This window comes from Vigna umbellata, chromosome 2 (genome assembly GCF_029865625.1).
Source record: "Vigna umbellata cultivar VRB3 chromosome 2, Vumbellata_1.0, whole genome shotgun sequence".
NCBI classification, from domain to species: Eukaryota; Viridiplantae; Streptophyta; class Magnoliopsida; order Fabales; family Fabaceae; genus Vigna; species Vigna umbellata.
In genome coordinates, this window is record NC_142166.1 from 20,137,712 (window position 1) to 20,164,574 (window position 26,863).

At 32.8% G+C, this 26,863-nt stretch overlaps 2 protein-coding genes and 1 non-coding gene across 3 annotated transcripts; 1 reads left to right on the top strand and 2 right to left on the bottom strand.

Annotated features, from left to right (window-relative positions):
- The first annotated feature begins 7,518 nt into the window (after positions 1-7,518).
- Positions 7,519-7,590, top strand: TRNAH-GUG (transfer RNA histidin (anticodon GUG)). The gene has a single exon. It is a non-coding gene; the product is annotated as a tRNA-His (tRNA).
- Positions 7,591-8,176: 586 nt separating this feature from the next.
- LOC124827883 (uncharacterized) lies at positions 8,177-18,594 on the bottom strand. Its single transcript, XM_088107661.1, has 5 exons — positions 18,566-18,594; positions 9,883-10,546; positions 9,546-9,768; positions 8,695-8,777; positions 8,177-8,257 (listed from the first exon to the last, which is right to left on the bottom strand). The coding sequence occupies exons 1-5, from the start codon at positions 18,592-18,594 to the stop codon at positions 8,177-8,179; spliced, it is 1,080 nt and encodes a 359-aa protein (XP_087963787.1).
- Positions 18,595-20,324: 1,730 nt separating this feature from the next.
- LOC124827869 (U-box domain-containing protein 26-like) lies at positions 20,325-22,212 on the bottom strand. The gene has a single exon (XM_047301023.2). It carries the CDS (start codon positions 21,650-21,652, stop codon positions 20,474-20,476), a length of 1,179 nt encoding a protein of 392 aa, XP_047156979.2. The 5' UTR covers positions 21,653-22,212; the 3' UTR covers positions 20,325-20,473.
- Between the last annotated feature and the right edge of the window lie 4,651 nt (positions 22,213-26,863).

The window sequence follows — 26,863 nt, forward strand, 5'->3', positions numbered from 1 at the left end:
ACGCCAAAAAATAAAGGGACCTATTTCAAATTCTGAACAAAAATAAGGACCTATTGAGACATTAAACCTAAAAAAAACACACAGCCGCTCAGTCCCAACTATAGTTGAGCGAAGTTAAAGAGCAATTAATGTTGCAACGGCTAATGATGAGTGGTTAAGGTTTGCATTAATGATCATTAAGAGGTAAATTAATTGGTCAGATTCTTATAAACTCACTTTTTCCATAATTGAATTGTTATAGACCCACAAAGAAAGATTCTGACTTGAGCGTCAAAGTGTATTCTGCAGGTCACCCTCACATCAATGGTTACATAGAGCGAGGAGCGAAGAGGATGTTCGACGGAGACAGGAACTTTACACAAGCGTTATCCTCGTCCCTACCAAAACACAAAATATTTTAAACTTATGAAAAATAATATTAATAAAAACCTTATTATTTAAACGAGCAGAAATAAAATATAGTCATAGCCGTTCAAAAATACTATTTAATTACATTGTTTTAAAATTCATGAAATAAATTGTTTACACTAGTACAAAAAAAGTGTATAATGTTGGTGTTTCTCAGCCTTTGATGTTGAATTCTAAGGACCAACGTTAATTTAAGATATAAGATGTCAATCCATAAGATCTGCGACGCTTAATTTGTGATTAGGCGAGACACAGAATCAATGTCGGATATAGTTAAGGGCCAACGTCAATTAATGTCAAATTTTGTCATTATCCGACGTTAATCAACTTTTTTGTTTTGTTAATTAATTATGATCCATTTTTACAACTCTAGAAGACTTGAAAAGTAAATCACAAAGCATGTAATCAAGTTTATAGTATTAACTATGAATTATGAACTACGAGCAAAAGCACAAAAGTTATGACAATAGTAGTATTAACTTGTGATTTTTGGTATGGTTATATTACTTATATGTTTTAAATATTATTTGTCATAGCCAATCATTTGAATGAATATAAATATGTAATTTGAATTGTTCAGTTAATTACCTTGTATGTCACTCCATAGCCAATCTTGAACACAAATAAACGCCTTTAAAGTGTCTCGGTGTAATCTACTCCAATGTGGAGTAAGAAAACGACCATGAATACTAAAAGAAGACACAAAAGCAACTGTTGAGATAGGAATGACTAGAAAATCTCTTGATATCATTTGTAAGATTGGATATTTTAATCCATTAGTCTTCCACCAAATTAAAATGTCAAATTCTTCACCTGAATCCGATAGTGTCAAGTAAAAATCAAGTTCTAACTTATAATTTGATGGTTCATTTTTCTTTGCAATATGATGTTTTGAAAAATCTCTCCTCTAAGCATCTATTCTTCCATCAACAATTTGGCCTACATTTATGTTCGAATTTTGACATGAAGAAAGTGACTTCTTACCTTTCATGTACATTTCATACTCTCTTACCAAGTCCTTAAAAAGAATCTTCACCTTTTCAATTTCACAATCAGATTCATTGCCATATATCTGAGGGAAAAAATAATCCAACAAATCAATTTTGTATCTGGGATCTAAGACAATACCTATAGTCATCACTCCACTGATCACACTCTAATACTTGTTAAACTCATAGATGCAGCCATTTGATGAATAATAGAATTGGGAGAGTTAAGTCATTCCATCAAAGCAAACTTAATTTCACATACCTTTGGAAAGAAAATGTTGTCAGTTCGATAAGAGGTACCAGAAAACAAGAGTGTCACATCATAAAATATTTCCAACTTTTGGCAAATTTCATTTGCCATTTGCCAATCATGTGCGATAGGCAAAACTTTATACTGACTCTCTCGTTGTGATAAACGATCAAATACATCTTTGTATTGTATGGCTACTTGAAGCATTAAAAATGTAGAATTCGACCTAGTTCTGCAATCAACAACTATTTTTCTTTTGAATGGAATATTCAATTGAGCACATGTCTCTATAAATTTCTCTCCTCTTTTAGATGTAGTTGTCCAAAAATTAGCACTTTCTCTTACCTTTTCAATGACATTAGCAATTATGGAGAAACCATCCTTCACAATCAAATTCAATATATATGCACAACATCGCATGTGAAACAATTGGCCACCCAAAATAAGAGACTTAGGTGAAATCTTGTCTAAAATGCGATGAATCATAGCATCATTCGTAGTGAAATTATCAACTGTCAAGGTAGAAACTTTTCAATCTAGATTCTAATCCATTAAACATTCAACCAACAATTGAGCAAGAACTTGATTAGTATGTGGAGCAGGCACATACATAAACCTAAAATTGAAAGTCATTTTATTAATTTAGTGAAGAAGAACAATGTTAATATAAAAATTACACTTAAAATAGAGAATAATGTAGTGTTATTACCTCACAAGTCGACTTTGTAGCCTCCATAAATCATCAACAAAGTGAGATGTTATAGTCATGTAGCCTCTATTTTGATTACTAGCAGTCCACATATCAGTTGTAATTGCAACTCGCTTTGAATCTTTGATAACAATAATTTCAATTTCTCTTTTTCGACATTGTAATCCTTCATAATATCCTTTTTTAAGGTGTTTCGAGAAACCACTTTAAATAAAGGTTGTACAGCAGCACAAAATTATTTAAAGCCTATGTGATCAACCATTGACATTGGATACTCATGTAGAATTATCATCTTACGGAGTGCATCTCTAGCTATTTGTTGATTAAACACATAATTGCCAACTACGGTTTCACCACCTTGTTTATGAGTTTATAAAAATGATTATTGATGTCCCGTGTTGTTTGAAGCTTACAACTCTTGAAATGGTTTCTCAAATGTGACACACCTTGCTTTGCCTCACCTAGAATACTTTTGGAACAATAATTGCACATCGCTCTGCATTTCCCATCTACCTTTTGTTTCTTAAAGTGATTCCAAACATCTAATAATAATCTTCTTGAGTTAACAGTAGGAGTTGAACTTTCAGTTTGATTTGAATCTATAGGACCATCATTTTGATTTGAATCTCCTACAGTAGGTTCTATAAATTGTCCTTGTTGGCCATCTTCTATAGGAAAAAATATATCTTAGATAGACATCCTAAAAAAAATTGATCAACATAAGTTACTCAATTTTGTAACTTATTCTATTTATAATGATACTCAAGTAATAAAATATGTTCTCCATTACCAAAAGCCTATCTATATAAACATACAATATATTTATAGCAGATCACACAAAAAAAACATACAATAAGACTATCTATATAAAAAGCTATGTCAAACCACGTTGACAACCCCCGTAACACCAACTTCAGTAACCCTGTCACATCACAAACCAAAACAAACACATAACATTTCACTATATATAATTATGCATAGGAAATATATTCTATTAAACTTCCTGGAGATCCAAAGCTTGGAGAAGGAAAACCTGAAAATCAAAACCACGCGATAATTTTCACTCGTGATGAAGCTGTTCAAACTATATAAAATCTGGTTAAAGTTTTCTTATTTGGTTGCACTGTTCAATTATTGAATATTTAGATTACTTTCATATTTTAAATTAGCATTTCTATCACTTAATTCCATGTAAAAATGTTTTCTTAATCATATGTTTCTCTTAAAGACTTGAATATATTATAAAGTAGGGTACGTTCTCTACATTTTGTTTAACTTGGCAACATATGTCATTAACCAGACTGTTGTAAATGAACTTCATATTGAGGAAATTAAGTTTATGTAATTTAATCTGATAATTTGAATTTTTGAAGGACAATTATCTTGAGGAAGTAATGAAAATGAGAAATCTTCTGGAGGAGTTTCATGCGAATCATGTTCACCCTCCAAGCATTCTTGGAGTAAGGGAACATGTTTTTACAGGAAGGTTTGGCATTAACTTTTATGCAACAGTAGGGGTTTGCTTAATAGGAGAAAACATGTGTGGAGTTTTTGCATATGGAAGCATTGACATTTGTATCAAATTTCCATTCCTCTATTACCCTCATTCACACTTTCTACTAATCACACAAAATTTATAATAATAGATAGACAAAGAAACAAACAAGTTAAGTTGTTATCTATTTGAAACACCAAATCCACATACCTGAATATGAACTTCCAGAGGTACAGGCCTCACACTTGGCTTGAAATTAAAGAGTCCAGTTTCCTCAACGCCTAACCAGTCAGTTAGATCATTACATATAGAGATTAAACAAAGGAAATATAAGTTAAATTTTCATAAAAGTGGAGAGAAAGTAAATTTACCCAACATCAGCCAATGTTGTAGAAAGGCCAATAAATCTTACTATTGTAACCAATTTTGTAAACTTACCCAGCATTAGCCAATGCTGTAGAAACGCCAATAAATCTTACTATTATAGATTCTCCATCAAGAAACTAGTTTTGTAACCAATTTTTTTTAACTTTTATATTAGTTAATTTTTATTTCCTTTTTTCTTTTTCCTTTTATCGCCTAAGTTTTCTTATGGAGAATCATGTTCAAATAGACCTTTCGTACAATGAAGAGAACACATTGTCTTTACCAAAATGAGTAACATGAGGAGCACAATAGTAGATTATGTCAAGAAGCAGCGCAAAGAACTCACTTGAAGTATTCCTACCGCTGCAAACTTGTCTAGAGTAGTCTTGGAGAGTACTGAATGATTCAAGTTTAAAGGCTTTAACAGCAATTCCACATTCTACAAACAAAGTTCTACTTTACTAACTTTTGTTAAAATACTCTTCATTGAGTCAATAACACAAACATGTGGGCTGCTTCAGATTAAATATACAAGATAACCATAACAAAGTAATTGTAGCACCATTCTATCAACAAAGCAATTGAACCCACCCCGTAGACACAACATGCATAGACAAAACAATGCACCAATACTTACTGTGTCTCGACCAGCACACTAAGAGTCATCGTAACTACTTGATACTATTTTCTGATGGAATAACAAAAGCAAAGTTTAATCCCAGTAGATGGAATCAATTCAAACTACATGAATCACGCAACACTAACCAAAAATGAGTTAGAAACCAAAGCTTGAGGATAAATTCGTACGGGTTACAATAGAAAAGAAAGAAAGAAATTCGCTCATCCACCAACTCAGTATCAGAAGAAATCCAATTTCTTGAAAACATACACAAAAAACTATAAACACTAAAAAGAGACAACACAAACACAAAATAATTTAATAAAATCTGAACCAACATCAACAAACTAAGATAAAATAAAACAGAGAAAGAAATAGCGTATAAGAATGCAAAATCAATTGCTCCTTACAGGCTATGCTAGCTTCCAAGGAGTGCTAAAAAACATTTCAACCAAAAATAATAACTATATCTATTAAAACCAGAAATCACAAGTAAGTAGTCAGTATACACTATAGTTCCATTCATTGCTACTATTGTAACACCGCTACTAATATGTAAGGATTGACATAATGATAACTCTTTCTTCATTCTATGGGTGATGGTGCACACAAATCTCTACTAGCCACATTCCCATAGTTTTTTTTCAAGTTTTTACTTGTGATGTCTTTAGTTTATATTAGTTCATATAAATTTGAAAATGAGTTCTATATGAAATGCCAAAACTTGGCTACATTTGATGGTTTTCTACTTTTCAGGTTTGGTAAAACTCTAAAGATGAATCATTTATTAAAAAAATAAAGAAAGGACGTTCGGAAGTGCGTTTTTGGACGTCATTTGACTCATTTGAAGTCGAAAATGGTAATTTTCATACATTAATTTATGTCGAAAAGGCCTATTCTCAAACATTAAATGACGTCGTAAATGACTATTTTCTAACATCAATTAACCACTGAAAATGACCATTTTTTTTATGTCAATTAATCTCTGAAAATGGTCATTTTGACCTTAATTAACATTTAAAAATCGTCATTTCGACATTAATCAACGTCTCCTACTATGACGACGGTGTTTTTACATATGTCAAAGGTCGGAAATAATAGACGTCAAAACCCTTTTTCCATTAGTGATATAGACCACATGTACCAAGCTTCAAACATATAAATTGAATTTTAAGCCCCCTTATAGAGTTAGTCAGAATGTTTGTAAGCTGTTCACTAGAGTTGAAAAACTCAATAATAAGATCCTTACACTGTAGCTTCTCTTTAACAAAATGATAATACAGTTCTATATGTTTTGGTCTCTCATGAAACACTAAATTGGAGGCAATGAGAAGGGCTATCTGGTTGTCACAATAAAACTTCCTCGGATCATTTTCACAAAATTTCAACTATTGAAGGACTTGTTTCATCCATATAAGTTCACATGTAACTAGAGTCATAGATCGATATTATGTTTTTGCAGTAGATCGAGCAATAACACTTTGTTTTTTAATTTTCCAAGATACAAGGTTCCCTCCAAGGAATACACAATATACTGTGGTAGATCTTTTATCAATTAGCCAATCAACCCAAGTTACATCGCAATACCTTCGACTTGAATACTCCCTTTGTTATCATACAACATTTCTTATTTTGGATTCTCTTTTACATATCGAGAATGTGAATCACAATATTCAAATCATCAATGTGGGGATTTTGCATAAATTAACACACAACTCCCATTGAATAAGAAAGATCAAATCTAGTTACAATAAAGTAGATGATTTTTCTAACCAATCTTCTATATCTCTCTGAATTTGAAAAAATTCACCTTACTCTCATAATTTGAAGATGGAGGATGAAGATGCACACGTGACAGAAATGAATGGTGTAGATGGGTGTAGTAGGATGGTGACACGTGACAAATTTTGATTGGATAGATTTGAAAAAAGATGATGACATGTGACAATTTTTGATTAAACAAATTTGTGTACATGTGACTTATTATAATTGGGGCTTATATTTTAGTGGCCCATTACTTAAGAAGAGGTATATAAGTAACTTCGGAGGTGTAGGACAAATATTTTTTTCCTAATTTACTAAATTGGGCTTAATATGAATATGAATTTTGTCATTACAAAGAAGGAACTAATAATGCATCACTTTGACCTTATTTTAAACGATTGCACGAGTAATAGCGTTATTACCCTTTTGTTGAGGGTTTGTTATTGGCGGTGAGGTCTTGGTTGGCAGTAATGCACTGGAATGGATATGTTATTGGTGATGAAATGGAACACTAAAGGGAATAAATACCTCATATTTATCTCTTTTTTCTTTCAAATTTACTCAAATTTAGTTTTTTAAATTCAAACACAAAGAGTGAGTTTGATAGTTACGTAATTAAATTATAAGTAAATTTCGTTATCACTTTTAAAGCGGTTATTAAAGTTAAAAACTTACTAGAGATTGAATTTTACATAAAAAGTATATAGTTTTCTCTTAATTAACTTTTCTATCTGATTAAATAAGTTGAAAATATTAAATAAAGATGTTTTTCTTTTCGTTATTATCAGTTAGCTTTCGATCTAGCGAATAACATTATGTTCTCGAAAGCTAAAAACAGCTTTTATGATCTAAAAGTTAAACTAAAAGGGAGAGATTATTCTTTTGATATTTTATAATCAAATGCTTTTGAAAAAGGAAGTGGCTGTAGTTTAGTGGTAAGAATTCCACGTTGTGGCCGTGGAGACCTGGGCTCGAATCCCAGCAGCCACATCTATTTTTGTTTTCTAAACAAACAGATCAATATTTTCCTTTTGCTATTTTTATTTATTTATCTATTTGTTCATGTTTCTAAATTATCAAATTCAAAATATAATTTGGAATAATATGAAACTTTTTCAGAATGAAGGAATTCCTTGATGCATTCCATTTGTAGTTTTTTTTTCAAAAGGCAATGCTGAAATCACACTAATTTGCATAAGAACAATCCTTTCAAATATAAAAAGTATATTTCACAAAACACATTCCAGAATATAAAAAATAGAGACATATATGGGTATAAATCTGGAATTAAAATTTTCAAAATAAGAAAAAAATAGTTCAGGAAGATTTTTGTGAGATATTGGAAGAAGGAGCCTAACAACAGAACAAAATAATCTTAAAATCACTCTATTAAGAACCCAACATTAGACAAGAATACTACATCTTCCAATGCTATAAAATTATGTACATAATGACAAAATAAAGTTCAAAAACACAAACTAAGTAGCTTCCTTCTTGGCCTCTGTGTTCTTTGAAGTTTGAATTAATTGGATCACTCAAACCAAAAAATAGTTAAACAAATAAATGAAAAAGTAAATTATCCTTCCAACTGTTGTGGCAGTACATCCAACCACGATGAATATTTCCATGGCATGAATGCTCCATCATGTGACAAATTCTGCCACCACAAAAATATATAAATCACAATGAAGGGGATGTAACATTTTTAGGCTAACTTTGATTTTCTGATACAATCCACACACAAAAACAGTACATAATTTTATGAAGAGGTTCCACTTTTATGGACTAATGCAAGATTAATGAAGATTATTTGAAGGGATTCACTAGTAAGTATAGAAGTAAATCCAATTTACATAAAAAAAATTAACACTATTTTAAAATAAAAAGTTTATAATTCGATCTTTTCTATATATTTTTAACTATTTTATATCTACTAAATGTACAGACTTCTCAATATTTTTATTCAATACAGAATTCAGACTTCGACTTGAATTCTCAATATTTCATAACTACATTGAAATATTTGACGGATATAGATGAAATACTATGAAAAAAAATGTGTATTGAGATGCTGAAATATCATAAGATACTTACTTTCAACCAATAGAAAAATCCACGCATGAGATTCAGAATTCTGGGATGGTCACCATGAGCTGCTTTTATTCTCTTAGCAAGATCTGCAGAACAAGCACACATGTAAGTCTTGCAACACAACATTAAGAAATTAATTAGAATGCACTGGAAATGTAAATGGTTTTAACTTTGCTATTTTGTGTTATGTATATATATCTATATAGTAAAGTTATTGACTTCTATAATAATTACTTTGAATTTCATATTTGAGATGGTTTCTAATTTATTAACAACGTAAAAATCTTAACATTAACAGTGTACAAAATCTGTGTCTGCATTCTGTCATATGATATCCACCCATAACCGTGTGTAAGAAGAATTCTGCTAGTTTGGTAAAATAATTAAGACATTCTCAAAGTGAACAAAACATAATATGTATGCAGCTTCTTGCAGATTTTCCTTACCCAAGAAAGCAACTAATTCACTGCTTGCTAAAGTACTTTCTCAACATGCTCTGCTTCTAAAATCTAAATATGAACAAGTGACAAAATGAACACTAATACAACTACGACAGATAAAACCACAAAAACTATTGGAAGTTCTTAATTGACTAAGACAGGTTTACATTATATAAGTTGCAAATCTATTTTACAACTTGATTTTGTGGGATACATTTAAGCTTAAAATTCATTACATAACATATAATCATAGTCATGAATTAGAGTCATGAGATAACATAGTATAAGAGTCATAAGTTAGACTCATGAATTAAAGTCTATCTTAAAGGACTTGAGATGTAACCACAAAATTTCCATAACATGATGCAAACACAGAAAGTGGAATGTAAAACAGAAGAGCCATATCTTACTTACCAAGATTACAATCAAGATAAGACTTTCCAAGACGAGGTTCATCATAGATTATGATACCTCCACGCAGGTCTCTGTGGCGTTGGACTGGCTTTCTAACAGTAATGATGTGTAAAAGCCTCTTGTACTCTTCCTCACAGAAAGGAGCCTTAAGTTCTGCCATGAGTTTTTCTTCGAAAAGTGTAGTTGCCTTGCCTTTATGATACTCTTGCCAACAATGTTCCACCTTCAACAGGGAAGCAACAGATAACATATACAGCTAAGAAAAACTAAGTTAACAGTATCATCATAAGCAAAAGCATAAGGAAAAAGGAAAAAACTCATGATTTTGGATACATACAATCTGACCTGCTGCATCATCACTATCTTTAATTACCAATACTTTTGATATATATTGTTTTTTCATCACCTCAGTCCTGTGTTTATCCTTCATCTTACTTACATGCTTCTCTGTCTCAGAAGTCACATCACTTCTCTTAACATTGCCATCCATAGCAGCACTGAGTTTTGCACCTTTTGGCTTCCTACCCCTACGCTTCACAACATTGCTAATAACATTAGGACTCTTAGAGTTTGCAAGAGAACTCCCATGCATGACTATGTCTAAGCACACATTGACCTTATCATAATCTGTTGTGTAGGTATCTGCACTCTCAGGACTTGATGATTTAGGCTCATACTTTACACAGACACCATCCTCAGGGATCTCTAGTACATAAGATTTTCCATTAGGCCTCACATGATCCATGAAATACTTATGCTGGGGATCCACTATCACACCGTTATCTGTGCCCTTTTCCTCAGCAGTGTTCTCTATGTTAGAGTGCTCAAGATGATGAAGCATCTGAGACTTTACAATGCTGTGTAAACCATCCATGAACTGTACCAATTCTAAGTCAGCCTTCTTATGATCCTCCACAACGAAACACTCCAAAAGGGTATTGAAATAGTCGAACTTTTTAGTTCCACATTTAAGGACCCTATTCTTCTCTTGCAAGTGATTGCTTCAGCCTTTTGAACATCCGTCCTGGAGGGGGCCGGACGTCTATAATATAATAGACGTCCGGTTCCCTCCAGAATGGACGTTCAAAAGGCGGAATCTTCAACTCTCCCGTCAGCCTTTTGAACGTCCGTTAGAGGGGCCGGACGTCTATATATTATAGACGTCTGGCCCCCTCCAGGACGGACGTCTCCACACTCAATTATTTACATTTATGCCACCGGTCAATTATTTACGTTGGAGTTTTGGTGGACGGACGTCTATGGAGTGACGTTAAAGGTCAATTCTGCACTAGTGAATTGTCTGTTTAATATATGTAGTTTTAAGCATACAATTTTAATTTAATTCTGCTAACTTTTTAGTTTCAACTAATTTTGTTAAGTATTTGCGTATTCTTTCAAATTTCCAATCAGTTTACTTATTACATGATCATATAATTACTAAGCAATAAAAGACATAAACAAGCTGTTAAAGATTAAAATTAATGGAGAGAAATCTTAATAAAGATCTTAGAAGGAGAGTCTTCGTCCATAGTTGTACATCAATCTTGCTATTATATAGAGTGTGGGTGGGTACGTTTCTCACATGTTTTTATAATTAATCAATAAATAGAAAATTTAAATATTTAAATTTATTTAATAATATCTTTTAATATATTATGAATTTATATATTATAATAATAATAATTCAATTATGAGCTATTTGATTTGGTATTTAACTTTTGTAGTGTCTTTTTTATTTGGTATTTAACTTTTGTAGTGTCTTTTTTTATTTGGTATTTAACTTTTGTAGTGGCTTTTAAAAGGATATTTTAAAAGGGTAAATATTTTTTTAGAAAATTTGAAATATCTTATGGTAAAAGTTGTTGAGTGTTGAATTTGGAAAGAAATTAAAATTCTAACATTTTATTAGATCAATTAGATTTTTAAAAATTAAAGAATTTTAAATTTTACTTAAAAAATAAGAATTTGAAATTATTCATATTCTTAAATTTATATTTTGTATTTGTAGTTTTGACGATTTGAGTTTGATTAATTTGATTCATTCTAACTTATATAGACTCAACTTGATCTCATATGGGTTAACTCAACTCGATCTCACATGGAATGATCCAACTTAGTTTGACATAGCATCAACTTAATGTATTGTTCCAACTAGGCCTAACTTAACTTGGCTAAATCTGACCAAATTTGAATCAGTCTCAATTGTGTTAGAACACATAAGATCAAAAGAAGAAGAAGTTATTTGTTTTTTATGATGACCAAAAAGTGTTTTTGGTCTAAACTCTAAAAACCTTTGTTAAGAACCCTTTTACATTGATGTTTTTAGTCTAATAGATTAGATAAATGTTTTTTTTGTGAAACTCATCTATCTACATTTAATACTTAGGTTTAGTTTCTAATGGATTAATTAGTTAAAAGCTAGTTTATGAAAATGACATTGAAACAATTAATCGATTAGGTTTTTAACATATTCGATTAATTCATCCAGTTATAACAAATTTTGAAACTAATCATTGGCTTTTTAAAGGATACAAAGACTTTCTTTTGAGATGAGTTCTAAGACGTGAAGGAAGACAGGAAAGTGAACTGAAATATGAAAAACTAGATTTTATCTTTCATCATGAAAGAGGGATTGTGTTCTTAAAGGCCATAACTGAAATATGAAAAACTAGATTTTATCTTTCATCATGAAATGGGGATTGTGTTCTTAAAGGCCATAGTTGTTATTCATTGTAAAATCACACTTCAAGTGATATTCTTCCTTTTAATTCTTTAGTGTTCTTGTGATTATATTGTTGCCCCTATTATTGATGTGTAGTTAGGTAATTGTGAGTATCATTGCCAAGTGGTTCTTTGTGTATCTTGAAGTGTTTTCAAGAGAAGTCTTGTATTTTCTTTGTGTTGTTTGCATAAAGTTTCTTGTAAACTAACATTGATTGATCTTAGTGAAATTCTAAATAAGGTTGTTGGATAAATTAGATGTAGATTCTTAAAGAATTGAACCAATATAAAATGTTGTGTGTCATTTTCTTACTCTCTCTTTTAATAAATTTTTTTATTCAACTATGGCCTTTAAAAAGTAGTAATATAAAATCTCTATCAATAACTATCAAGAAAATATTTCTTATATAGAAAAACATTGTTTTTCTTAAAAACAACCAATTCACTCCCCTCTTGGTTGTGAATGTCAACTTCTCATTTTAATAACTTAGGTCCAATTCAACTTACATTTTGGCTCAAGTTGGAATCGACCGAACTTGACTTAACATGGATCTAACCCAACTCGACAATGACCTAGCTCAACTTGAATAAACATGATTTTGCCCCGACTCAACTTGGGTTGACTCGACTCGACCATACATAAGATGGACCTGATGTTATCTTTCTTATGTTTGACTTTAGCTATCACTTTATAATGAAAATAGTCTCGTTTAATATAAATTGAGAAAATTTTTTGCACATATAAAATGAAATAATCTTGAAGAACTTTGACAACAAAATAACATCAATGAAAATCAATTATGAAAGATCACAATATTGATATTTTTTTAATTCTTGAGAATTATGTGATATTTAAATAGTTTTTTTTGAATTTGGTGGTAATTGGAATACTTTATCCAAATAAAAAAAAATTGAAATTCATTAAATTTGTATTGTCTTATCCAAACAAAACAATTGAAGAATGAACGAATTTAAAATGAAATCAATTCAAATTCACGATATTTAACTATCTTAGAAATTGTGAAATTTCCTATCTAAATACAATATTAGTGTAAAGGTCTAGAAAATGGTATTTTAGAATTGATAATGTGTTTAAAATGATGATACTGGATTATTTTAATATTAAAAAACTAAAATATAAATAAAATTTTTATAAACGGATTTTATTATTTAAAAACACATAATCTCTTTGGAAATAACTTTTCTAGAGCTCTTTCACTTTGCTTTGGAGTTTCTGACTCGTTACTCCTTTATTGGAAGATTGGAGATAGCTAAAATGACCCTCGCAACCAGCTCTTTAGTTTTAACCAATTAGTTTCCTTTGTTTGGTCTGTTGACTCTTTTTGTTGCATGTGAGTTTCTTTAGCTTGCATATATCGTTGAAGTCTTCTATTCGATTCCTTACTGATCAGTGGTCCTAATGGCATGTCTTGATCATGTTTGCATTGTTCATAGGTATAGATAGATCATCCTGTTAGCTTGAAGAGGATTTAGTAGTGTTTGACCTGTTAAAGTTGTCTCACAGTTAAGGGAAGCTAATTGCATGGTTTTAAGTTGTGGATATGTTTAAATTTCTAATTGTATGATTGCATTGTGATTTGTCTAAATGATTGAGCTGGTTGATGAATATGACCTTTGTAGTTGGGGATAGATTCCTAAATTTGCATGAATTGGCTATATGATGAAATGAGAGAGTGTTGTTAGAATTGTATCACAATTGGGATGAATTCAGTTCATGTAGGTTCACTAATTCGAAATTTGTATCTATTGATCTTTATAACTCTTGTTGGACTTAATTGGTAGGATTAGATAACATAAATATGTAAAATTACGTTCTATAGAATTATACAGACTCGTTGTGTGAGAAACTACATTGTTGGGCGATGACAAAGTTAGAGAAGCCACAAACTTGGTAGTCGTTTGATAACTCCTCTCCACGGTGGATTTGAAGTTCTACTCTAGTTTGAACGAGCAAAAGTAAAGAGTTGCAGCGGAAGAAGCAAAGTGTGAAGGAAAATATGGTTCGAACTAAGGTGTTTGATGTGTGGTGAGTGGATTCAGTGCAAGCACACAATCCTAGCTAAGGAAGGGTGGCTATAGGAGGGTCAATTGTTAGGAACGCAAGAAATCTCTAGACGAACATATGAAACACCAAATTGGAAGCGGACAAAGTCCTTAGAACTCTAGATTAACCAATAATGACTAAGAGAAGCATGATCTCACATTCAATGACCATTCTTTCTTCTAAAAAAACAGATTAGGAACGAGAGAGGAAAAAGGAGTAACAACTTACTTGCTCTATGACAATTGATCAGCTAGAATATTAGACCTTGACGTTGTGATCGTCCAAACACCTCCAGATCATCAAATAGATGACTTAGAAGTAAGAACTCTTAGAGAGATGTGAGAGGAAGCAAAGAGAAAGAGTTTTAGAGAGATAAACAATGTTTTAAGTAATGAGACGAGTTTAAAAAATTCTATTTATATTATTCAATTATTTTAAAATAAAATAATCGGTCTCATTATTTTAAAACACATACCAACTCTAATACTATATTTTCTAGGTTCTTACATGTGCTACATAATATTTTTGGTAAACGCGCTAAAACTGTAAATAATGCTTCAAAAATAATATGTTGGAAAACACTTTCCTAAACGCACTAAAAATAGATCACTAAATGAAGCGCTAGTAAGTAAACATCTAATAAAGGCTAAATGATACTTTGATACAAGATGTTATTTTCATCCAATGATGAAATCCTTATAAATCATATTGGGTATCTTGTTAAAAGTACTTAAATGATTTACAAATTTGTTTTGAAGATGTAATGTAAAGCATTAAATGCACAACATTTCAAACAACAAAAGGTATGAGAAAAAGGACGTAACTACCAGCATGCATTTTTACTCTACTTTGTGCAGAAGCTTATTACAAGTATCCACTTGCTCTATCATGAACAAGTCAGAAGTGGACATTAAAAACAAAAGAGACAATCATGGAATATTTTCTCTATCAAAAGTTGTGCTGAGGAGATCGTACAACTTACTTTGGATGAATTTAGTATTGCAAAAAGCATGCCTACTCTAGCACGTTGATGTTTACCTATGGCTACTACCTACAAAAAGGCTATGAAGATCTGAAGTTTAAAGAGAAACATTGTCTAACGAATCTTTTTTCATGAAGCCTATAAATAGAAGAATCCTTGAAAAGAAGAACAAGAAGGATAAACACACAAACAATGTGAAAGTTAAAAGAAAAGCTCATACTATTGGGAATCCAAGTGTGAGTCTAAGTCCCACATTGATTAGAAATGAGAAAGTATAGCACCTTATAAAGATGAAAGACTTATTAACCCATTGCCTTAAGGTTTTGGGTAAAGAGTGGTGTCGATCCCTTATATAGCTGGCTCATATGTTATTGGTGTTTGTGTAACCCATGGAGAACCTTCTCCTCGATGACCCAACAGTGGTGTCAAAGCCGATGGTTTGTCTTGGTGACCGACTCAGACGAGTATAATGATCCCTATACCAAAAGTCTTCCTGGCAAAGGGTATTCAGGTAAGTGAGTTCCGTTAAGATGAACGACGGTTGGTTACTCGTTGTTGTGGTTGGTTGGGAATGCTTCCGCTGGAGGGGGAGTGTACCTATGTGGAAGGGACTCACCCTTGAGGGGGAGATTGATGGGAATCCAAGTGAGTCTAAGTCCCACATTGAATAGAAATGAGAAAGTAGAGCACCTTATAAAGATGAAAGACCCATTAACCCATTGCCTTAAGGTTTTAGGTAAAGAGTGGTGTCGATCCCTTATATAGTTGGCTCAAATGTTATTGGTGTTTGTGTAACCCCTAGTATAAGAACAAAAATGTTGAGAATATATTTTCAAGCCTCATAAAGTCATAAGCTTACATTCGTAAGAAGATAGAAAATCATACAAGGTCTACTAGATTGAGTTGTATTGTAAACACATCCTCTCTATGAGAGTTATCGTCTAAGACTAGGAGTTACCAGGATTATTTAATAGAAACCAAAAGTGGGTGAAACTCAACTAAGCAACATATCAGATAGATATTAGGATTGTATAGTTGAAACCAGGAGTGGGTGAAACTCAACTAGGCAGTTTATCAAGTTGATACCAAGATTGTCTAGTGGAAACCATGAATGTGTTAAACTCAACTAGTCAACATAACAAGTGTTACCAGAATTACTAGGTGTAACTAGGAGTAATGCTAATACTTAGTTTTAGTCAACGTAATAGGTGTTACCAGGAGTGACTAGGTGTAACCAGGAATGGTGCTAATTACTCAATTATAAGAGAAAGCTATGAAGAGTCTTAGAAGAAGATAACCTACTTGATCTTAGAGAAAGTGAGAATGCATTTTGGCTAAGTTTCACTATCATTCATTCCAAGATGTGTTTTCACGGGGAGGAGCTCTCCTTTTATAGGAGAAGAATAACCCTCTAGAGATGAAAGTAATACATGCATCGACAAGAGGTACTTTGAACTTCAAAAGGTCCTAGAAGCTTCCTTTGTCCAAAGGGAGTGAATGTGAGTCTTTTCCTTCACCAATCGTCCAAGGGGATGCATGAGAGTCTCTCCCTTAAATGACCAACTAAGGGGGATGTTCCTTCATACAAGTCCAAGTGACTATCTAAGTCCCAAAACAAGCCTAAATGAAGCGTTAATCAAGCTCCAAGGCCCAAATGTGGCGCCAATCATCCTTCTAATACTAATCTACTTTATAACGTAATTAACACCAAAGCAAAGTTCTTGGCCTAAATACAAGGCCTAAAAGAAACAGATATACAAGTTTTTACATAAGTTTTTAAGAGAAAGGAAGAGGTTAATAAGTAATCTTCCACAAAAGTAAAGTTTTTTGAGGTCCATCTTCCTCTTCATTCCTCTGTGTTGTCATTGCTCTAATGAGAGGTCCAATATTTTCTCTAGATGGTCATCCATCAACAACTTTACAAATATCTATTTTAATAATGTCCCAACATCCATGATAAAAAATCCACCAAATCGTTAAAACTTAATGCACTATTCCCATTCAAGTAAAAAATCGCCCTCCTTATTTATTCACAAGATCAAGTCATTGGATCAAATTATTGTTCTCATCTAAATTTTTTTAGTAATGAGCTTAGGAATACAAAAAGAAACTAAATCCTTCATCGATCGAGTAGAAAGTAATATTCAAAATATAGATTTTGATAAAAATCAATATATACCTCTCAATCTGATTAACCCAACCATTATCAAGTAAACGATGAATACCTAAAAAAAATTAATAGAATGGATAAATGTAGTGTTCTTGTCTCCATAAATAAACCAATTCATTTTCCAAAAAAAAAAAGCTTCACATTCAATAGCAAAATCAAGTTCTTTCATAGCATGCTTTTCTTTTATAAAAGTAAAGAATTCAACTTAGAAGATGTTAGTATTTGAAGCTGACACACTGAAAATCACTCAAAGACTTCTTCCTAAAGACCAAATGGTAAACAGTACCAAAAAAACAGTTTTACTCCGGTCTTTAAGACACAATTTTAATCTCTACAACTTTTTCTACAAAAGAAACATTGGGCAACAGTTACTGAATCCTACCATGACTCTTTAATCATGACTCCTAAAGAAGACCTTTGCAACCTGGATGCAAAAGCTACGTCTTGAAAAATTTATTTATGTTTTGAATAAATGGTACTTTGGAAGATGATTTCTAATATTAAAAAATATAATATTTAAAAATATTTTTTTATTAGAAATATTATTTTAAAACGTCATTAATTTAGACTTTTTATTTTAAAAAAAACTTGTTCTCTAATGTAAATCAAACAACTTGTATAACATTTTAAAAAATAAGCAATATAATCCCATTGGATGGAAAAGTGCATGATTTTGTGCAGTTGAGTGTTACAAGGATATATAATATAGAGAAAGAATTATTTAGGAATGGGATAAAGTTGGGAGTAAGTACAATCAATATCTCCTAAGTCTTTGGGCCTTTTACAAGGGACAGGACAAGGGGAGAAGGAGATTCCACACAACCTAAGTCCCATCAACTAGACATAGATGCTGTTGCCCATATGCATTGTTTTACAGTTATATTCACACAACCCTGTTTTGTCAATTTCCACATAACATTTTCATTTGGTTCGGTCAAGCACATGTGCTTCTCATTCTTTCTCGAAAAGATGCACCACACTCTTCACTAGGTGCCCAATCACCACCACTCTCATGCATTTCTATTTTTTATTTTCCTTTTGCCTCTTTCTTTGGTCAATATGCACCCATATTTATATCTTACCTGCCTCCTTGGAAAAAAGTGGTTCTCATGTTGGGTTCAATCAACACGAGGGTGGAACATGGAATCCAATTTTGATAGGTGAAAAAAATAAGAAAAAGAAGCCAAAAGATCACAAACCAAAGGCAAAATAAAAGGTGGAAAGAGAATTTGTCTTTTGAAATCATTTTAGTTGGTGCCTCCTATTCGTTCAACCCATATTCAAAAGGTGCATCATCACCCTCTACGTGCTTCGTATCATGGGGATGTGACTTCATTTTGTTTCTCAGATCATTAAAGTGTCTTCAACAGTGTTAGGTTAAGAGCCCTAGGTCTCAATACATCATCGCCCAAACAGATTTCCTATCATGTATCTAAACTCTCCTAGCTACTATATCAACCATTTTCATTATCATCAATATCATTTATTATCACACTCTTATTTCTTTAATAAATAAATTGTGAAAATTATATCGTAGCTTATTTTGAAACTTTCTTTATCACATAAACAATATTTTATATCACTTTATAAAATATAAAGACTAAATATGGTGTAATTTAATTTAAAAAGGAAATATATTTTTTTATAATAATTCATAAAAAATATATTTAACCTTTATATTCATGAATGTACAGTGTAAGTAGTAACTTGTGTGATTAATTAACCTGCTACCTGATTATATTATTCAATTTGTCAAATAATTTGAAAGTGGGCTCTTGTCACAATGGATTGATCAAACAAATCTCCTATGTCCTTTTTCAGTATATATAAAATCATTATATGCACCAATATAGTCAAAAAGTTACTCTATTCTTGTCAAATCAAACGCAATTTTTAACTTGATTATCATGACATTTTCCTTGATTATGTAGTCTAGTTAGTTTGTATTGCAACTACTTTGAATCTAGTGTATTTTAATCATATAGTCGTATGTTTCGTTGTTATTTTAATTTTACCTAATACTGTCGATGTCATATATGATATCAGAAAAACTCAGGGACGGTGAATGTTTATAGTTATATGTTTTGCAATTTAATTTGGTCATTGCTGCAAGTGGCTATCTAAAATAATGATTTTTTCATTATATCTGAACAAAATATATATGTAATAATAAGAATAATTTTTTGTATTCGTAATGTTTGTTGCAATTGTGAAATTGAGAAAACAAAAAGAAACTCAAATTTGCATGACATGTTACATCAAGGACAGACACCTTTCGACCAAAAAATTACATTGCAACTAATATTTTTATATGATAGATACTCTTTATTCCAATAAAGTTATAGTAGCAAAAAACACTTGCACTGGTAGATAGAAAAAGATATCCAAAGGAAAAATCACTGTGGTAAGTGTAGTTTTCACCATGGTGGAGTTTGCAGAATCAATTCCACCAAACTAGGCCAAACATCGCATCATTGAGAATGGAGTCGTATATGGTACACAATTGCATCCACTTGCAGGATTTTTCACTGAAATGCTAATCATGTGTTTGATGTTCACTCTCTCTCTCTCTCTCTCTCTCTCTCTCTAGCCTGGATTGTGTTTATTGTTTAGGTGTTATATCTTACATATTGCAGTTTTAGTTGTTCATGACGAGAAAAGTTCTTCAAATCTAAGTCTATGTTAACAAGAGAACATCGAAGAATAAGCTGTTGATTAGTACCTCAGCTGAAATTCTTTCATCTGTTCCATCAAATGTAAGGTTGATAGGTTGCAATCAAACGTACCAATAAGATATTTTCAGTGGTGAATATCAGAGATAATATTGAGGCCAAAACTTAGTTTTAATTTTGCTGATGAAATTCAAAGATTACAAAGTATATGGGTACAAATACTGCACATATAGAAAACAAGACCTCCCAGAGCCATGAAATACTGATTATCATTATTATTATTATTATTATTAACATTTATGATTCACGTTTCACAATCTACAGCTGTTTTGGTTCCTCAATCCACTTTGATCTTAGCAACTTGAGCAGCATTCTTGCTTTTGTTTTAGTTTTGGGGCCACACTGACTCTGGAGAAGAAACAGCAACTGAGTCAAAACTCCAGCACCGATTGCTTCATCTCTTGCACGACCAAAATCTCGGCAAACAATTGCAAGTATCCCAACAGCACTCTCACTACACTCTTGATTACACACCCTGAAAACCATCTTCACCAAAGTTGCAACCCCATAAGGGTGATTCACCAGTGCCTCTTTAGCACTCTCTAGCACCAGAAGGTTCTTTATTATTGCCATGGCAAATGGGGCCAAGTTCTTCTGCCTTGTTTCACAACCTGAAATGTATATTATGACCCCATCAATTGCTCCTGCCCTCACCAAATTGTCACGGTTAGATTGCAAGGAACATAATGCTAACATGGCCTTAATTGCAACCTTAGAAACCTCACAACCTTGACGAACAAGTACCACAATTTCACGCACTAGTTTTTGAGAGTGTCCAAGCATGTGACATACCTCTTCTGTTTGTGGTGATGCCGTTGAATCTATAAGATGACAAAGACTAGTCTTAACGGAGCTGGTTCCCTTTTCAAATAGTAGCAGGAACGTTGTCAACTTAGACTCATCTTTGATCATATTTAGAGGCTCCATACTCACAAGAGGTAACAACTTTATAATGCAAGAAAGTGCTAGCTCCGTGAACTTCATGTGACAGTTTGTGAACTCGATGCCAAAAACAAGTTCCAAAAGTAGGGGCAAGAAACTCAGTTGATGGAAACAAGATTTTCTGAAGGAGCAATACTCATCAGAGAGAACTGTAATTTTCTCAAGTGCTTGGAGCTTGTTTTCCAATTGGGGGGATTCAAGGGTGTGCTTCAGTGCGGCTAAATAATCAATAGTAGCAGAGTTATCAAATTGGGGACCCAATTGGAGCCACTGATCGATCAAGTGGCGAAGAGTGTGGTTGGGAACAATGGATGGATCACGAAGCTTCTGCATTGTTACAGGGCATGTGAGATTTCCAGCAGAGAACCATTTCTCTATGCTTGATCTGTCATAGGTTTGGCCTGTGGACAAAGTTACTGGATCTTCGAACAAGTCCAAACTGATGGGGCATCTGAACAGGTGAGGAATGGTAATTTCAGTTTGGGCTTCGTTCATGGAAAGAAGCTGAATATTGTTCCCAAGACCAAAGAAAGAAGCAAACAGCAACCAAATGAATCCTATACTCAAGAAAGTGACAGAAAATCAAAGTGGTTTGGTTGTTCTGGAAATATGATGTTGGGGGCAGCTTAAAGTTTGAGGCTTTAGGTGTGGCCAATACAAGAGAAGCATTTGGAGGCACTAACTAGAACACTAATGCCATAAAGACGGTGTCAGAAAGTAGGATACTTTTTTTTCTGCTTTGTCTACTGAAAAAGCCTAGAGACAGCACAAGTTACTGACAAGAGGAAGAAACTTAAAACTTAAAACTTGAAACTAGAAAGTGGTGTGGGAGAGGAGTGAGAAAAATGGAGCATTACGAACAGCAAGTGATGAGGGTAAAGAAAAATTAAAAAAAGGTGGGTACTTACTTACATTCCAAACTGGAGTCAGAACAGAAAGAAGAAGCTGAGTGTGAGAGAGTTTATTTAAGCCCTGCAGTGTGTGCCTGACAGAATAGACAGTGGAGAAAGAGAAAGAGCAAAAGTGCAATCTTACTTGGAAAAAACAGGAAAGAACACCACAAACACAGGTCCAAGAAACAGACCTTATCACATCTAATAATATAGAATAATTGTGGTAATGGTCCCCACCTTGCTCTTACCAATTCAGTCAAACTCACCCACCAAAAGGATAAATTATTGTTAATGTTTTTCAAGTTTGAATCACTTGTTAGGACCATGCCATAGGAGCCAACTCTCCACTATCAACAATACTTTTTTCATATTTGGATGTAAGAAAAAAAAATGAATAAATTACAAGTTTTTTATTTTCATAAGATTTTTTTCACAAATTTAAGCAATTATCCTATTAATAATTTGAGTTTGGTTTTGATTGATTTAGGTGCATTTTTGTTTTGCTTTTCACTGTGTTTAACAGTGGGAAGGACTGTGTTTAATGCTAGTCATAAGGGTCATGAGAGGAGCAATAATAAGCAAAACCAGTGGATGAGCAGACAGCGTATGAAATTTATTACAACCTCAAATCAAATCGCATGAATGAAAGGAATATTCCATCTTCCATCAGCCTTCCATTTCACAGCGCTGTGAAAAATGGAAGCAGGCGAACCGTCAATTTGAGAGGGATAGAAATACAATAGAGTGAGTGGCATGGTATGTTGGTGGACCCTCCTATCATAATTCCCTAATAGATCTTCAATTAAGGGTTATTGCACGTTCTCAAATTATGAACTAAAATCACACTTTCAACTCACCCCAAGTTGTTGTCCCCCTTACCCCTTATACTTCATTGCAAATTTTCAAAAAGATGGAAAAAAGGTTAAAGAGGTAGCTTCTCATAGAATCATTTCCTTTTTCTTTTTATTTCTCTTCTCAGTGGAGATTCAAAAAGTTTTCACTTTTAATAAAATAGTCAAAAGAGTTTTCTCCAAACTAAATTATAGTTTTGCAAAACAGTTATACATGTCTACATCTATTTATTTGAAAAAAAAAAAAACTCCACATAATGAAATTAATTATATCATTGTAAAACATTTTTGGTTTAATCATTCAGGATGTCCTTTTTTTTGAAGAGAATCTTAATTTCATCCTGTTCTTTTTCGTTTTCTCAATTGGGTCCTAATTTTGTGAAAATTGTAACAATTGGGCCCCTACCGTTAAATTGGGCCTAACGGCGTTAGTGTGTGGTTGACGTGGTGCCCTGGAGTCCCTTTCTTATTGACGTGTCACGCTCAATTAGAGACACCTCAATTCTTTACTATTTTTGATTTTTTCAGATTTGAAAACAAGCCTAAGCCATCACTTCATCCAACTCGTAATCAATCAACCATACCTCCCTGCCATAACTTCACCGACATCCTTGTTTATCCACTCAAACCTGCAAGAAGAAAGTCACAAAACCATAAATGGCTAAGCCACTATGAACCCTTCAATCCTTTTTCAATTTGCCGAACCACCCTCATCCTCCTCTTCGAACAATCATCAACCACCATAGCAACCATGAGTCAACGGGAGTTTGAACAAACACCTGAAACATGACAAAAACCCAGAAACCATATTTGAGTACCATTCGGACCTCGAATCGAGAGACCAATTCACCAGATAGTTGAAGGTCGCGTTGCGAGGAAACCATTACCGGAAATTCTCAAACCTAGGTTCATTCCTCCATCATTATTGCGCCTCCCCTCCGCCTTTGCCCCTTCTCGAAGTCGTCGTCAGCCGCCGTAGTGCACCTCACTGCCTCCATTTTTGCGTTGTCGTCTTCTCCTTCATCACAGTCGCATTGTGAAACTCCAACCCACCTCCGTTCAACTCCACCATCTACACCACCTTCAATCTCCCTTACTGCCGCCAAGAGCCACTCTCCATTATCTTGACCTTCCCTCCGAATCTCGTCCAATCGGGTTTAATCATCGTCGCTCTTGCCACCCTCGCTGCCGAAAGGTCCCTGTTGGCTTCACAATCGTGAACTCTTCCTCGCGAACACAGTCACCGAGATAAGAAGGACGACCATCGACGCACTAATGGTAGGGTTGCTTCGGATGAACCTTTCTCTCGGCAAGAATCTTGTTGCTAAAGAGAGGATCCTTTCCCTGCGCGGCTAGCCAAGAAAAGAAGGGATGGGGCAGCTTTCTTTTCCCTGTTTCTGCTAGAGAGGAATACCCTGAAATGGCATGGGCTTAGGTCGTTTTCAAATTCGAAAAAAATAAAAAATAGGAGAGAATTGAGGTGTCTCTACTCCAATGTGCCACGTCGATTACGAAAGGGACTACAGCGCGCCACGTCAACCACACACTAACGTCGTTGGACCCAATTTAACGGTAGGGGTCCAATTGTTACAATTTTCACAAAATTAGGACCCAATTGAGAAAACGAAAAAGAACAGGATGAAATTGAGATTCTCCTCCAAAAAAAGGACCTCCTGAATGATTAAACCAACATTTTTTTATCACGTGAGTAAGGAAAATATTTTTTTAACAATTTTTTTTTATAATTTTTTTACAAGTAGTAGTTTATGATTAGTTTTATTCAAATATTTTTTTAAAAATCAATTCAAACATATTAATAAAATAATAACATGTGATCTATCATCAAAAAGTTATTATAAAAAGTTTTAACTATATAATTCTATGAATAAATATCACATGACAACATTAAATTAATTTTTTATTTTTCACTGATGTCATTGCATTTTTATATTGTTTTTAATTTTTTAAAATATATAATTAAGGTGATTGTAATGTGTTTATCTTATAATGAGATTTATCAATTAAGTAATTAAATGTTAATTAGGTGGATTTTGACTTTATATTATAATACAATTGATCACTAATTTTTATAAGGCAATATCTTTTTTCTTTTTTTTCTGTATTTTTTTTTATAAATATGGCGGTATTTCTTATACGATTTTTTTGTAATCACAGTAATTTTTTATAGTTGACAAGGAAATGTCTATGTACTAGTAAAAGGGTTGCTTGAATAATTTGAGCACACTAAAATAAGAGGGTTACATGTAAGTATATAAAATAAAATAAGTTAAAATAATTTAATATCACACAAATATAAATATATATATATATATATATATATATATATATATATATATATATATATATTCTTTTTATAATTAAGCATGTATAAGTTAAACTAATTTTTGTGATAGGTTAACTAAATAATTTCTTAGGAATGTGAACGTGGTGAAACACATTAAACGTATTGGATTATTATGTAAGAATTCTAGGAGTCATGATAACCGTTACCGTTATTTTTATAGTTAATTTTGATATTAAAAATATCCTTTGTGATTTAGAAACTAGCTTGAACTCATGTTTTTACTTTATTTGTGTGAATAAGAGAGTTGAGGTTATACTTGATGATTTTATCACTAAATTCTCTTCATTTTATAAGCTATTGGAATGATTTGAAAGAAGAGTTAAAGTACCAAATAGTTGGAAGGTAGAAAAGTCAACCAAAGTGCAGAAAAGTCAACCAGAGTGTAGAAAAGTCAACCAGAGTGCAGAAAAAGGACGCTGAGCGCCACCGCTAAGCGTCAGTTTAGTGCTGAAACTATTGTTGGGCTCCCTTTTGGGGCGCTGAGCGCCAACGACGTGGGCTTGGACCTGTTTTCTATTATTTTTATGTTCTATTTAAGGACTTGGATGTTCTAGGGTTCACATCTTTTGACAGAAATAGGCGCAGAAACACTCTTTTCATCCCTCGAAGGCAGATTTTGGATGCGGAAGCTCCGATCTTCACTTTTTAGGGTTTTATCTTTCACTCTTTTCCATATTTTCATCTATATTCACCATGTTTATGGTGAACTAAACCTCCATTGTTGTTGGGGAAGATGTAATCCTTTGAAACTCTCATGTATGGAAATGATTTATATTATAAATGCTTTACTTCATAATTGTTAGGGTTTTTCCTCTACGCTCTATGCATGCTTTGTTTAACTCATTCAATTGCATGATTATTGATTTTTTCAATATGGACACATGTGGGGAAATCTAGAACTAGGGAAATTCTCCCAAAAGCAATATTACCTAAACATAGGAATAGGAGGGTTGGATGCCTTTAAGCTTTTGTGCGAATGTAATGCATAACTAATTTCTAGGGATACAAGACATTGTGATCTAGTAATTAAGAGTAGGCTTTCTTCACTAAGACATCGGGTTTAAGGTAAATTAGAAAGTGACATTAACATTAATGAAGAAGACGAATTCATAAATACATGAGAGTGGATAGGATAAGTCGGAAACCCCAACAATATAATCATTCCATATTTTATATACTAATCACCTGTGCGTTCTTCAAGTCAATTGATCAATACTTGCATTCATATTTATTTTCTGCATGATAAACACCATGATTTTGCTTACAAGTCTTAATTAATCAAGAAACCACATGAATGTCTAGGTCTTGAGTCTCTTGAGAAACGATATTTTGTCTTACCATTTATTATTACTTGATACGATTCGGTACACTTGTCGGAGTGTTAACAAGTCACTTTTTAAAGAGTGGTAAGATATCCAAAATATAATATATATTTTTGATGTTGGATTGTCATATTTGTCTTGACAATTTTATAACAACTTTATTTATCTTTTCTAGTGTCTTGTGCTCTTTCATACTACTTTTAAATATCTTATCCTCTTAATTAGATGGAGTCACCCCTTTAATAGTGTCTTAAATGACACCATTTTCATGTTGA